Source organism: Rana temporaria, chromosome 1, assembly GCF_905171775.1.
Source record: "Rana temporaria chromosome 1, aRanTem1.1, whole genome shotgun sequence".
In the NCBI taxonomy this organism is placed as follows: Eukaryota; Metazoa; Chordata; class Amphibia; order Anura; family Ranidae; genus Rana; species Rana temporaria.
Window position 1 is genome coordinate 364278902 of NC_053489.1, and position 15963 is coordinate 364294864.

The following is a 15963-nucleotide window of genomic DNA, read 5'->3' on the forward strand; positions in this document are numbered from 1 at the left end:
ATATATATATATATATATATATATATATATACACACTTTACATGTGATGGGCTCGGGCCTGAACCCATGTGCTGTCATCTGAGGCTTTCACTGCCCTGCAGCTGCACTTATACATGCATATGTATGGCTGCAGGGTGGGGAACGTCCTGGCTGCCGATTATTGGCCCAGTACAGATTACAACTCACTCAAGTCAGTTTGAATAGGATCCAAACATACCTTAGCTCATCACTAGTCCCCGTTGTATACACCTACATCACGTGGCACATAGCAGACGGTCCTGTCATACATCCGTTCCACCCAATCACTGCCCCTCTCGCCTTGGCCCCTCCTCTTTTCACAATAAAAATCTAGTCCTACATCCCGATCCATCAGCTTTACAAAGGAGCGCGACTGCCACGCTACACACAGTCCGTACGCTCAGAAATGCGTCGCTTGCCAGTGACGTCACCTTTCCTCGCCTGCAAGGAAGCTACCGCGCATGCATCATCACTTCGAGCATGCACGGTTTTCCACGGCGACAGGTAAGTATAGGAATTCTCGGTTTACTCGGCAGGAAAACACCGCGGAGAATCACGGCGATAAAACAGAGAGCAGATTCTCTATTTTTCTCGTCGAGATTTTAGACAGTTTTCTTGACGAGAAACCTAAAAGCCTCGTACACACGCTCGGTATACAAGTTTTCTTGCTGGTTCTTGCTGAGCGTGTGTACGAGGCTTAAAGCGGGGGTTCACCCTAAAAAAAAATTCTAACATTACAATGAGCTGACCTGTGACACGGACATTATGCTGTCACAGGTCAGCTCATTGTAATGTTAGAATTTTTTTTTTAGGGTAAACCCCCCGCTTTAACCTGTAGGTAAAAAAAATCTCCTAAACCTTTACGGTTTAGGAGATATTCCCCTCGCAATGAGCCACTGACTGCAGTGGAGCATGCGCACAGGGGATTCTCGGCTGAAGGCAAGGCAGACGCGGGACCTTGCCGGAAAGAAGTCTCCTGCGCGCATGCGCGGGACTGACGACATCGCGGCTCCAGCCACTCACAGAGCTGGAGCCGTGATACCCGGAAGACATGCCCAGGGAAAATGTCATCTCCTTCGGTGTGGACCGGCAGAGATGCCGACGCCTCGTTCTAAGGTAAAAATTTCATAATGGGCTAGTATGCAGTGCATACTAGCTCATTATGCCTTTTACCTTACAGGTGGGAAAAAAACATTTTTTTTAGGACTATACAACCGCTTTAAGCACTCACAGGCTTCATGTTCATTTACAAACAGAATCATAGTAAACATAGCTTACTATGCTTTAGCGATCAATGGACAGAAAAGCGATCCTACTGATTGCTCACTGTGTTCATCCAGAAAAGGACATATCTACTGTCCCCTTCTCCTACTCTCCATAATGTAATATCCCCCTGTGTGTCCGTAGCATCTGCCATCTAAAGAAGAGAGGAGAGAAGCTGGAAGCGATGCAGGGGTGCGCACAGCAAGAGGAAGGGGGCCTAGCTACTAGAACTAATCTCCCTGCAGTGCAGGTGGAGGGCACGAGAGGAGGAGAGAGGAGAAGAATCCAGCAGTTATGCAGGGGAAGGAACAAAAGGATCGGTGTCTGCAATACGGCAGTACAGCCTGGGCCCCCCTTTTTGAACTGAGGGCCAGCTGTATTGCCCTACCAGGGCCCTGGAACACTAGGTGATAAGGGCTTGCCCAGTCATATCGGGCACACCTATGCTTACAGGTCATCTGCACAGTGCTCTAATCAGCTATGCCAGTTTTTCCTGACTAGTAACGCACTAACCTATTAAAAAAATATTTTAAAAATCACATATTCATTCCTTTTTATGCAGACTTACTGCATACTTTTTTTTTTTTTTTAATATGCAGGTTTAATTGGGTTTAAAATATATATGCCTGTCTGAAGTGAAAATGTGCTTGAAAATGCAGCACTGTGACTTTATTCCTAAAACATGCAAAACAAATGTGCCTGCTTATTATGTGGGCCAATGTCTTGGAACCATTTCTAAAAACACAAAGCAATCAGTTTCCTTTGTCTCCATAGTAATTATGCATGAATCACATACTCTTCTGATGCTTGCTTTGTTGGATTTTAAGGATTATGTAAAAATCGTGAAGTAGATGTTAGACATTAGTCATACGAGGTGCAGCAAAAACATTTGTATGGCTGAAGCAAGAACCATAACTGTGAAAACAAAACTCTTTACATTGTAAACATTTGTATCTCGTTCGTTTCAGACTCTTCTCTCAAAACCATTTGGCATTAAAGTAGAACTATAGGCAAAACTCTTATTTTGCATTTTGGATAGAGTAAGGGAGGATCATAGCCCGACAGATTTTGTTGCCTTCTGTGTCCTATTGCAGAGATTTCATCTCACTTCCTGTCCAATAGCCAAACAGGAAGTGAGAGGATCTTCTTGCGACTAAAGGGAATTCTCAGGTCACCAGAACTAGTGTCCCCATTGGAAGATTTTCCGTCTATTACTTTTCTGGGGACAAGCCCAAAATTTGGGATTTTATTTTTTACTTTCACTTTCAATGATAATGGTAAACAGGACAAATAGAGAATACAAATCTCCTCAACAGGGGCACAGACAGCAATAAAAACTGACCTATGTTCTAATCCATCTTCACTCTATTAACCACTTCCAGACCTTAGGTGTTTTTCAGATTCGGTGTTTGCAAGACTAAAACAGTTTTTTCTGCTAGAAAATTACTTAAAACCCCCAAACATTATATATTATTTTTTTCTAACACCCTAGAGAATAAAATAGTGGTCATTCCAATACTTTTTGTCACACCGTATTTGCGCAGCGGTCTTACAAGCGCACTTTTTTTGGAAAAAATTCACTTTTTTGAATTAAAAAATAAGACAACAATAAATTTGGCCCAATTTTTTTATATATTGTGAAAGATAATGTTACGCCGAGTAAAATGATGCCCAACATGTCACGCTTAAAAATTGCGCCCGCTCGTGGCATGGCGTCAAACTTTTACCCTTAAAAATCTCGATAGGCGATGTTTAAAAAATTCTAGAGATTGCATTTTTTTAGCTACAGAGTAGCTCTAGGGCTATAATTATTGCTCTCGCTCTAACGATCGCGGCGATACCTCACTTGTGTGATTTGAACACCGTTTTCATATGCGGGTGCTACTCGCGTATGCGTTCGCTTCTGCGCGCGAGCTCGTCGGGACGGGGCGCTTTAAAAAAAAATGTTTTGTTTTCTTATTTATTTTTATTTATTTTATTATTTTTTACACTGAAAAAAAAATAAATAATTTGATCACTTTTATTCCTATTACAAGGAATGTAAACATCCCTTGTAATAGAAAAAAGCATGACAGGTCCTCTTAAATATGAGATCTGGGGTCAAAAAGACCTCAGATCTCATATTTGGGCTTAAATGCAAAAAATAAAAATAAAATAAAAAATGTCATTTTTTCAAATGACCAAAAAAAAAATTTGTCTCTTTAAGAGGCTGGGCAGGACTGACGTTTTGACGTCACTTCCGCCCAGCCGAGCTATGGGGACGGGCGAAGGAGATTTTTCCTTCAGTCTCGTCCCCGCTCACCAGCCGACAGCACCCGATCGCCTCCGCCGCTACTGAAGGCTCCGGTAAGCGGCGGAGGGCGCGGGAGAGCGGCGGGAGGGGGGGGGCCCCTCTCCCGCCACCGATAACGGCGATCTCGCGGTGAATCCGCCGCGGAGACCGCCATTATCGGATTCCAGACCGCGCACACTAAAGATTGATACCTCGATTGTGGCAGCAGCTGCTGCCGTTACCGAGATATCAGTCTTTAAAAATAGGACGTACATCGTCGTGCGCAGGTCTGGAAGTGGTTAAAAACGTAAAAAAAAAAATTGGCTTTAGTTATACCTTAACCTCTTGCTGACTGCCCCTGTGGTGCGGTGGCTCATGTGTGCTGAATCACGTTTCCAGGTCTAGGGCGCGCACTTACGCCACCGTCGACCCGCTCCTGCTGTGATTGGGATCAGCAGGTCCAGTGGACGTGATGCCTGCTGGGACCCGCCGATTGTTCAAGGCACATTTGATTTTTCAATTTTTTATTGGATATGTTTTATAGCAGAAAGTAAAAAATCGTGGTTTTTTTTTTGTTTTCAAAATTGACGCCTTTTTTGTTTATAGCGCAAAAAATAAGAATCACATAGGTGATCAAATAACACCAGAAGAAAGCTCTATTTGTGGGGAAAAAAAGGAAAATACATTTTATTTGAGTATAGCTTCGCACAACCGCACAAGTGTCAGTTAAATTAACGCAGTGGCGTATCGCAAAAAATGGCCTAGTCATGAAGGGGGTTAAACCTTCCAGAGCTGAATCGGTTAATGGTAATTAGATAAGAGACAAGAGACACAGTGATATTTAAAAAAAAAAATTGAAGGTTAGGTAAAAGTGGAATAATGTACATTATTAGCTTTTGCCTTATTCTCAACTACACACAGGGCAGCCATCACAAATTTTGGGGCCCCTTACACAGCTTCCTGGAGCAGAGAACCGGGGGGGGGGGGGGGGTTTCTTATCTCCTGACACAAGATAATAAGCGGGGGACCATCGTGCCCCTTACAGGTGTAATGCGGAGAAAAAACGGGAGGGGGACCAGCCTGGCCCCTGGGGACCATCGGGCCCCTTACAGGTGTAATGCCTGTACCCCCCTGATGGCAACCCCTGACTATACATACAGGAACTTACAGCCCTGGGAGTTGTAATAATATTATATGTTAAAGCGGGAGTTCACCCATTTAATAAAAAAAAAATTTTCTCCCCTTAGATTCCTGCTCGTTCGGTCTAGGGGAATCGGCTATTTGTATTAAAATATGATCCGTACTTACCCGTTTTCGAGATGCATCTTCTTCCGTCGCTTCCGGGTATGGGTCTTTGGGAGCGGGCGTTCCTTCTTGATTGACAGTCTTCCGAGAGGCTTCCGACGGTCGCATCCATCGCGTCACTCGTAGCCGAAAGAAGCCGAACGTCGGTGCGGCTCTATACTGCGCCTGCGCACCGACGTTCGGCTTCTTTCGGAAAATCGTGACGCGATGGATGCGACCGTCGGAAGCCTCTCGGAAGACTGTCAATCAAGAAGGAACGCCCATTCCCGCAGCCCATACCCGGAAGCGACGGAGAGGATGCATCTCGTAAACGGGTAAGTACTGCACATATTTTAAAACAAATAGCCGATTCCCCTAGAGAAAACGAGCAGGAATCTAAGGGGAAAAAGTGCTCTCTAAGGGTGAACCCCCGCTTTAAGTCACACATGTCCTGTTTATTACATCTGTCAGTTCTATACAGTAAAAGACTCACCTCCACAAAATAGAAGCATGGTAAGAGAGTCATGCTGTCCTTTGGAGGCCGAGGTTTGGTCTTCTCTTTAGTGGATATCATGGCACCCAGTGGGTGACTATTGAGATGTGGGACCAGTGGATGCCTAAAGACATAAAGTACAAATATAATTGTCAGATTGCTTGTACTTTTATTTAATCATCACTTCAGTTATTACACCATTATACCCCCTTAAAGACCAAAGCTATTTTCCCTAATCATCTTTCAGGAAGCATTGCTACACCGGAAGGCTCCTCCCCACAGAACTGTATGGTAGGTGCACTCTTTCAGGTTTGTCCTGATAGTGTGGTTCTCTTACCTTGTTCAGGAGTCCCAAGAGGGTAACCAGAGCCATTTTGGCAAAATGTGAAGAATTTTAATCTCACGATGCGAGATGAATAATTGCAACGTCTTGTACACACGATCGGAATTTCCGTTGGAATAAACTCAGATGGATGTTTCCTGACGGAATTTCCGCTCAAGCTGTCTTGCATACACACTGTCACACCAAATTTCCGACTGTCAAGAACGCAGTTTCGTACACTACGACGAGCCAAAATTAAGTTCAATGCTTCCGAGCATGCGTCGACTTGATTCTGAGCATGCTTGTTTTTTTCTCCCTAAGGACTCGTACACACGATCAGTCCAAACCGATGAAAACGGACTGAAGTTCAGTTTCATCGGTTCACCGATGAAGCAGACTGATGGTCTGATGTGCATACACACCATCAGTTCAAAAACCGATCGAGTCCAACGCGGTGACGTAAAACACAATGACGTGCTGAAAAAAATGAAGTTCAATGCTTCCAAGCATGCGTCGACATGATTCTGAGCATGCGCGGGTTTGGAACCGGTGCTTTTGCGTACTAACCATCGGTTTTGACCGATCGGTCAGGCGTCCATCGGTCCGATTTTAAAGCAAGTTCTAAATTTTTGGACCGAAGGACAACAGACTGATGGGGCCTACACACGGTCGGTTTGGACCGATGAAACTGAACTTCATTCCGTTTTCATCAGTTTGGACCGACCGTGTGTACAGGGCCTCAGAGTTCCATACAGACTAATGGAATTTCCATCGGAAAAAAGAGAACATGTTCTCTTTCTAAGTTCGTCGGAATTCCCGAAAGAAAAACTCAGATGGGGCATACACACATGGTCGGAATATCCGATGAAAAAATTCCATCTGACTTAGCATTATGCTCCGGTTTTAGAATTTTTGCAGGATGGAGCTGACAAGAGAATAGCCATTAGCATGCTAAAGGTGCAGATAGCAGCTTTGAGTGTTTTTAAAAAAAAATCTTTTGCTAAGAAACCTTTGGGTACCAAATTTTTTACGCACTAGCTAGATGGTGCCTCTAAAGCCTCATACACATGATCGGCCCATCCGATGAGAACGGACCGATGGACCGTTTTCATCGGTTAACCGATTAAGCTGACTGATGGTCCGTCGCGCCTACACACCATCGGTTAAAAAAACGATCGTGTCAGAACGCAGTGACGTAAAACACAACGACGTGCTGAAAAAAACGAAGTTCAATGCATCCAAGCATGCATCGACTTGATTCTGAGCATGCATGGATTTTTAACCAATGGTTGTGCCTACTAACGATCGTTTTTTTTCCCCATCGGTTAGGAATCCATCGGTTAAATTTAAAGCAAGTTGGCTTTTTTTTAACTGATGGTTAAATAACCTATGGGGTTCACACACGATCGGTTTTGACCGATGAAAACGGTCCATCAGATCGTTGTCATCTGTTTAACCTATCGTGTGTACAAGGCCTTAGAGAATTTCCTAAGCGGGACCTCTTTGTGGTTCTACAGGCTTTGATCAAGGAACTTTTCGATTCTGGAAACATAAAAGTCCCCACACCTAGGACTATTCTTCTGGTGGCATTGACTTTGAGTTGCAAACTTTATTTATAAGGGAGCTTTTTCTGCCAGTCTTCCCAGACCAAACTGTATTGAAGATAGATCCAGAGTTTTTGCCTATCATCGCTCTTCTACCATCGTTTTCAGGACATTATTCTTCCTACAGTCTGTCCTAATCGAGTTTGCAATAGAGAAAAAAATATTACATGTGTTACATTACCTGGAGGTAACTGGAAATTTTAGTAAAACGTATTCTTTCTATGTGTTGCTCGCTGGTGTCAAGAAGATCCAAAGGTCTTCATAGAATTCTATAGCCAGATGGTTAAGGACAGCTATTAGAGAATCATATAACCATATAAATCTGGATCCCCAAGTGGGGGGTTCATACACCTTCCACTAGAGCTGTGGTCTACAAACTGTGGCCTGGGGGCCGGATGTGGCCCTTTGCTTGTTTTTATCTGGCCCTTGGGCACTAGTAAAAGGCATTATACTCTCCACTGACACCAGCAGTGGGCCATCATTTCTACCACTGACACCAACAATGAGCCATTATTCCTCCCACTGACACCAATGATGGGGCATTATTTCTCCAACTGACACCAACATTGGGGCACCAATCCTCTCACTGACACCAATAATGGGGAGCTATTCCTACTGCTGACACCAATGATGGGTCGCTATTCCTCCCACTGACACCAACATTGAGGCACTATCCCTCCCACATGACATTTTCTACTCTCACTGGCCACAGTCCGGCCCCCCTAAAAGCCAGAAGGACAGTAAACTGGCCCTTTGTTTGGAAAGTTTGGAGACTCCTGCACTAGAGCTTTGGCATCTACCTGGGCTGAAGGGCTGCTGCTGCCCCAGAACAGATTTTGCAAGGCAGTGATGTGAAACTTTAGAGCCTTCTGCTGCCACTACAGGTTGGACCTCTTGTCAGCTAGTGACCAGTCTTTTGGCAGGAGGGTCTTGCAGGCTGTGATCCCCCTGAATAGTAAGTTCTTGTTTAATCTTTTGGATGCTGTCCTGGAAGATAATTTGGGAAAAGTCAAGTTAGGCTTACAAGTAACTTGGTTTCCAGGAAGTCTTTCAGGACAGCAGCTACTACCTGCCTTATTCAAGTGTAGTGTTGTTCTTGTGTTTTTCAGCTTTGCTGGAGGTAATGTTCTACAACTGAGGATCTGAAAAGATCGACGTAGCAGGATTTGCTGGAATATTGGAGAGGAGATATCGATCATATTGATTCTTGAGTAAAACTTGGGCGAAAGTTGTGTGAACATTGTGTAAACACATTTATAAGTAGACAAAAGGTACAAATTGTATTCTATAATTCAATACGTCACCACAAAAAACATTGCTAAAATTAGTAAAATTCATTGGAAAATCTAAAAGGGATGAAGGGGAGGAAGATGTAAATTAGTAGTGATTAAAGTTAAATTTGAACTCCAGGAAAGGTAAAAATCCTCCTCTGCAGTGGGGCTGTGCTGCATGGATTAACTGCTCATGTCTGTCTAAAGGATTTAGGAAAGCAGTTTTACTTACCCGATCCTCCGCTCCTGCAGGCTTCTCAGTGCTGGTACTCAGCAGCCTCTTTTCTACAAAGCACCCACACCTTAGGGTCACCAAGACCGATACAGGGTCTATAGCCCTGCATTGGACGTGAGAACGTTGAGGGACAGGCCAACCCTCTCGAACATAGAGTAATGCACTGCCTGCGGGGAGGAGCTTTTATATAGTCCCCCTAGATGAAACAAACAGTTAACAATTGGAGTGCAGGCATAGCCCCAATACAGGGAAGAATTTTTAGGGGTTCCTGGAGTTTGGCTTTAAATGAAGGGTCAAATAGGTACACTTTAAAATATAAGAAAAACAGATTTTTTCACTTGCCTGGTTGCTCTAACCCGCAAAAAGTGTTTACATGCTTTGTTTTACTACAGAATCCATTTTCAGCACCCCTGCAGCACAAACCAGGACTTGGCTGTCAGGATTGGCAATTTCCAACAGCTTCAGAGCAGACAGGAAGACCAGAGTGAACCAGGTACATGAAAGGTACGTTGTTGCTGTTTTTGTGGATGGACCCAAGGTCCATAATTGGTTAAGGATCTTTCTACAAAGTTTAAATTCTTTTTAATCTATTTTTAAACAGATTTGTTGATTGATTTTAGTCTACAAGACCGAAAGCGTCTCTTTTCTTGTTGTTATGTGCTACCTCAGCTGTTTGCTGAATGGAAACTTGTGCTGACAGAAATAGGTGGTTACAGTTGCTTACTTTCAAAATTGATAGCGGACGTACTGCTTATTTGATGCTTCCATACTTTGTAGGTCACTGATCCAGAACAAAAATGCAGCAAGGGAAGTCAGAACTTCTGATCCTCTTCCTTGCTCCAGGACAGTAACTTACTAAGCAGTTAAGCACCAATGATCTTGCGTTAGCAAGACAGCCAGGTATCTAGCATTTTCAGAAGAAGAGATCATCAATAGACTTAATCTATTAATCTATTTCCATGTTTCCTTTAAGATGATCACAGAAAAAAAAAGGATTGTTCTGGGTTTAGTTTGTCTGCCTCTCCAATACATTACATACCTACATACATACTCCACCCCATACATATATACCCCGCCTTTCCATTCATTATATACGTACATATCCCACCTCTATATACATTACATACATAACCCACCCACCTCTCCATACATTGCATACTCTAGGGAATAACTGATTAGTTGGTTTAGATTTTTTTAGGCTGAGAGAAGAAGCATATACCATATGTAGCATTACCCCCAGTAGAGCTGCTGGATTTTTGGGCGGCGTGTTACCTCGTGGCTCCTCCGAAATTCCTAGGGGTGAATGATGCGTATTGCATGTAGTAGAAGTAAAGAAATGTCCAGACAGGTGCTCTTTGCAGTGCTCTTTATTACTCAGCCGGGTGAAAACGGTAAAACTTGTGGTGAGGAAAGTAAGGTTGAAGAATATAGGAGATTAGCAGATTCAGGCGTAATGATAGGAAACAGTCCTGCTCCCAAACGTAACACTCCTTTTCACCACTCCCGCCGATGTGGGTTTAGTGTACCCGGACAGGCCTACTCTCACTGACCTGGCAGCCGGAGTATCACTCGGACAATTTTAGGATGAAGCCACTGCCACAGACCCTCCTTGGTGAACTTGAACTTGGGAGAAAGTCTCTGCCACAGACCCCTCTCAGTGAACCCTATGGGTTGAATTCTTGGAGATATGCCTCCTTAATTGAGTTAAGTCTGGATCTTCTTCAACTTGCCGCCCAGGTACCGACTGACAGGTGATCAATCCTTCAGTGTCCGCCAGCCTCTCAATGGTGCTCCTCAGACGGACTCCCCACCGAACAGCAGTACAGCTTGGGATCTTCAAGAATGGGGACCCAGTCGCTCACTGGGTCCCCGTCGCTGCTCAGATGCTCCAGATTCGCATGGCCCTGGAACCAGGAACACTGCATAGCACGCACGCCCCGGCAAGGTAGGCCATAACACCGGGGCGCCGTGATGTGGCCACCCTAAAGGTGGGTGCCACACTGGATGAAGAAGAACCCAGAACCAATGACGTCTGCCCCATAAATACCCCTCCCCAGCATGCACAGCGGGGACAAACCCCCGTGAATGGCTGCTGGGAAGAGCACCCAAACCTTGACTCCACCTGCAGCACCGGGGTTGGAAGAACACCCAGTACAGCAGAATGGACTCACAGCACAGCCAAGCTGAGACAGAGACTGCATTTTGCTACTAACAATCTGGATCAGAGTTTAACTACATATATATATCTGATCTACATATAAATTTAGCTAGCACCAGTACTGTAAGGTACATAGGCGCTACACATAGATGCCTTCCTCTCCCTCACTACCATGGGCACAAATATGCAAGCCTAGATAATCCAGTAATTAATATTTATAAAAGATCTTTTGTCTAATCATGTTTGCATGGCTGACCGCAATCTGATTCACAGTGAGTTAAGGTAAGTAATGCCCTGTACACACAATGAGATTATCGGACGAATGATTGTCCGTTTTTTTTGTATGCTAATCTCAGGTCGAATCTGTTGAGTTTACTAAAGTCACGAAAATTCTCGCACGACAGAATAAAAATTTGGAAGTGATGTCGTGTGTTGTAATGCATTTGTATTGCATTTTCGAACTATAGCTGTACTGATTAAACGAAAATCGTACAATCTGGCATCGTACGATAAAAAATATTGTGCGCGTCCGGTGGAATAATATAGGATGTACTGTCATGATCAGCTCTCGAAAGCTCTGTACTAACGATACGATTATCATTATTATTTTCGGATCATGTGTACAGGGCATAACAGTTGCTGTATAAGGTGAGTTGACAGTGGTGCCTATATATGCACATGGTAATGCTTGGCACCATATACTAGGTCTGTGTCATATGTCTGCTCTCTTGTCATCAAAACAGAAGTAATGGTGCTTAAGAATAGCGCATAATGAGGACCTTTGCCCAAATCTGTCAATTTAGCTTTGGTTAAACTTTTTATCTTCTGAAGATGCAGTTCATTGTACTCATTCCTAAGTTATCTCTCTCTTGCCTATTTTTAATCTGCCTGTCGGAATTTGTATGCTGGCACTGGATTTTTTCTTGGTTTTGCCAAGTAATTAAAACACGGGCAGTCCAAATTAAAGGTTGCTGAATCCTGGAATGGCCATTTGGGATACTGGCTCTTAAGCAAACATGAATTTCTCGTGGGTAAGGAGTGCCTTTTGAAAAGAGTCATCACATTTTGGGTTAAAAATCCAAAACTTAAAAAAAATAACACTTTACTGAAAGTATTGTAGTGTCTTTCAGAGTAAATACACGTTGGTGTCTCATGACCTTTTGAAAAAGGCTTTCCTCTCTCACCACACAGCTCAGAAATGAGTGAGCATTCCCCAAATCCCATGCTTCTTGCTTATTGGAGAGCTCTGGGTCTGACTCAGCAGCATAGGTGTGCGCAGCCAATGGCATTAGGGTGTGCACACCAAAGCTCAAACACACATGCGTGTGTAATTTACCGTACATGGCTGTGGGCAAGTCAGTAGGGCTTTGTCAGCAGGGCAGAGATTGGTGTCAGTGTCTTTTTTTGTATTATTATTATTATTATTATTATTTTTTTACATTTTTTTAAATATATATATATATATATATATATATATATATATATATATATATATATATATATATATATATATATATATATATACATATATATATATTTTTTCTTTTTTTAGGAGCCCTGTTGGGGGGCTTTGGTGAAACATCAGTGGTCTAAACAGACCCCTGATTTCTAACTTTTGAGAGAGAGAAAGGGACTGAGGACAGAGATTCCCCAGTCCCTTTCTCTGCAGCCAGGCAGCAGGGGGAATCTGCACAGTGCATGGTGATTAGGGTGTGCCCACGCCTATGCTCAGCAGAGAGTGTGTCTGACCTCTAAAGCGGGACCACTGCTTCCACCAAGAGAGCAAGGGTCCTTCTCCACAGCATGCTGGCAGGAGACAGACTTTGTAAATCTGTGGCTACTTTGCACACCTTTTGTTTTAATGCACATCTAAAGTATTTAGCTGATTTAAACTAAAGGTTCAGTTGGGCTTTAAAGGAAATCTGTCACAGGAGTCAGTGACTCAAATAGTATTGAAGCCATAGGACCACCATGTCAACCATGGAAATTCTATGTTCAGAAAGAAAAATCAGCAAAAGTAGCCCCCATTTTCCTTTAATTCACAACTGTTCCACAAGATGTAGAATAAAATTGGATTTTAAATTTTATCACAAGCAGTTTTTAATGTTGTTTTTACCATGTATTACTGTTATTCCTCTGTACAAGTCAATGTAAATGCATGGTAAATGCATCCCAAATGGCAACCATTCTTCCCAGAAAGCATGCTAAAATTGAACTAAGAGTTTGCTGGTTATGTAGTCATATTTTACATAGTTAACATTTTTCTTAAAGCATCAGAGGATTTCTTTACCAATGTATTTACAAGTTAAAGAAGGGAAGGGCTTCCCCCGTTTCAACCAAATTGGCATATAAACTCAAACCTCGCTGGGAGAGAGTGTTGGGCCCCCTGGAGGATGAGGAGTGGGAAGAGGCTTTGGAATCCTGCAAACCTCGCCGACAGGTTGACCCAAATCTATATTGTCCATCAGGCATATCTCACCCCCCTCCGGGTTGCCAGATATAGAAGCACCCAATCTACACTCTGTCAGATGTGTGGGAGGGAGGTGGGTATGTTCTTTCTTTTAATATGGTCATGTCCCAAAGTGCAGGGCCTGTGGGCACAAGCGGTAACATTTCTGCACGATCACATGGGCTCTCCAGTTACGCTGGACCCAAAACAGTGCCTACTTGGGGTGCTTCCGGATACTATAGACAAATACACAAAGACGTTCCTGCATGAGACCTTGTTCTCAGTGCGGAAGGTCATTGCTCGGAGCTGTATGCGACCCGTACCCCCTAGACTTGTGGAATGGAAGGTGGAGGTCCATAATAATCTTCCGTACAAAAAGATTATGTACATTAACAGGGAATGCCCGACCAAATATGATAAAATTTGGGACCGTTTGTTACTGGACCCGGATACTTGAATGTGAGGCACCACAGGTCTATGTTGCCAGATGGGTGGCCTACACCTGGCTGGGCGCTCCGGTGCGGGTCTGGAGTACCTGCATGGTGGGCACCAGACTGCTCTCTTTGTTTCCTCTGTGCATTGTAAAATGTCTCTTTGTTGGCCATGACACCGGCCTTGAACTGTTGGTATTTTGAATGCTGCACACCCTCATATAATCATTGACACTTTAGATGTATGTAATGACATGTATGCACTCTCTGTTACAATAAAGTTGTTTGGGAAGGGGAAGAAAAGGGGAAAAAAAAAGGAAAAAGGAGAAAAAGAAAAAAAGAACACTCCACTACTGAATCCAGCTATGTTAAATGTCAAATTTTCCATGCTAAAATTCATGTACAAATGCTAGTATGATTGTACGACTGTTACTTTTGATTATAAAAAAAAAATTGTTTAGAGAAAAAAGAAGGGAAGGGCTGCACGGTTTCCATTTTTTTAAGACCGAGTACGAGTACTGATTCGTTTTCTCAAGTACTCGCTGATACCAATTACGATACCTATTTTTAGTGTCATGTGACAGTTTTTTTTAGGGCTCATTCACACCATGCATGCATGAAAACTGATGGAAAAACAGCACAGATTTCACTTGCAGAGATGTGTTTCACATCGGTTTTCATGTGCTTTCACTGATTTTTTACAGCCTGATTTGAAAAAGAGTCCTGTGCGATTTCAGTCCAGTTTAGGTGCCATTTCTAATCTCATACACTACAATTTGCATTGGAATCACATGAATGGTTGAACGAAATTGCACCGGACGGGGCTGGGCTTTGATGTTGCACTGAAAACCAGCCCAAACATATGTGAACCGAGTCTGTAGGTATTGGTTTCAGTTTCAGAGCATTTGCACGAGTACAAGTATCGGTATCAGTGCAACGCTAATTCTGGGTATTTTTTACATAGTTACATTGGACCAGCTTATACCAATGTAATTATGCATATACTATGTAGCACTACCCCCGAAGGAGCTGCTGAGTAATTTTGGGTGGCACTAACGATAGGTAACCCTCAATCTTCTCGCTGCCCGGGGTGGTAAAGAGAGTGCGAAGACACTTTTTTTTTCTAGGATTTATTTGTAGAACTTAGTAGAAAAGAAGTTGGAGGGGTGGAAGGGTAAATAAGTAGGTAGGTTCAGGTATATAATCACAAATAGGAAACACTCCTGTTTCCAGCAAACAGTTCTCATCGCCACTCTAGCCAGAGTGGGTATTTCTCAACCGGATAGGTCCCTCTCACTGGCCTAGCAGCCGGAATGGCGCACGGAATAAAGTACAGTCTCTGCCACAGACCTTCCCTTATGAGGAGACACTTTCGGTCCAGAATCCCCTGCCACAGGATTCAGCACCCGGATCTCTCCAGATTAACTTGAGAGTATGGTGCATCCTTCGATGAAGTTTCCAGGCCTTCTCCCAAGATACCAGCCTCTTGCATGGTCCTCTCCAGGACAGGTCCTCCCCTGGCCTTCTTCATCAAGTGGCTTCCTCCCGCAGGACAGACAGCACATGATCACCTTGCAAATGCAGACCCAGTTTGATCACTGGGCCTACCAAGCGAAGCCGCAATCCCGGACCAACGTGGTCCCGGAGTCAGGATTCAGGAACACGCACCCCAGGCCAGGCGGGCTATGAGGCGCGAACAACGGGCCCCCGCTAATGGCGTCTATCCCTTAACTACCCCTCCCCAGCATGCACAGCAGGGCGACCACTCCCACTGATTTGCTGCCGAGGGGGGACACCCAATACACCCTAACTCTGCTGCTGCCACCCTTGGCCTGGGATGGTAATAACACACCCAGGTGAGCAATGGTGGTTACTCCCAGCACTGCCATGGCTGGAACAGAGGCTAAATTGCCCTCAATCATATTTGTCTGAGCCAAATAACGACTCAGACCCCCTCTAAATTTACAGTAGTGCCTGTTCAACAGGAGCAGGTCGCTACAACTATATCTGTGGGATTCCTCTAGAATAGGGGTCTCCAAACATTTTAAACAAAGGGCCTTCAGACTTTAAGGGGGCCAGATGTTGGTGTTAGTAGGAGGAATAGTACCCTATCATTGGGGTCAGTAGGAAGAATAGTATCCTGTTATTGGGGTCAGTAGGAAG

At 43.9% G+C, this 15963-nt stretch overlaps 1 protein-coding gene across 2 annotated transcripts in view; it reads right to left on the reverse strand.

Moving 5' to 3' along the window:
- Positions 1–15963, reverse strand: part of PLPPR3 (phospholipid phosphatase related 3) — a 44024-nt gene that overhangs the window by 26323 nt on the left and 1738 nt on the right. Inside the window, exons 1-2 of one of the 2 annotated variants that reach the window (XM_040322118.1) lie at positions 8057–8227; positions 5331–5454 (exon numbers count right to left, since the gene is read on the reverse strand). In XM_040322118.1, coding sequence (XP_040178052.1) covers positions 5331–5411 — 81 coding nt within the window. In that variant the 5' untranslated portion in view covers positions 5412–5454; positions 8057–8227. Of the gene's footprint in view, positions 1–5330; positions 5455–8056; positions 8228–15963 lie in introns of those variants that run through there. The other variant, XM_040322117.1, reaches the window with a different exon arrangement.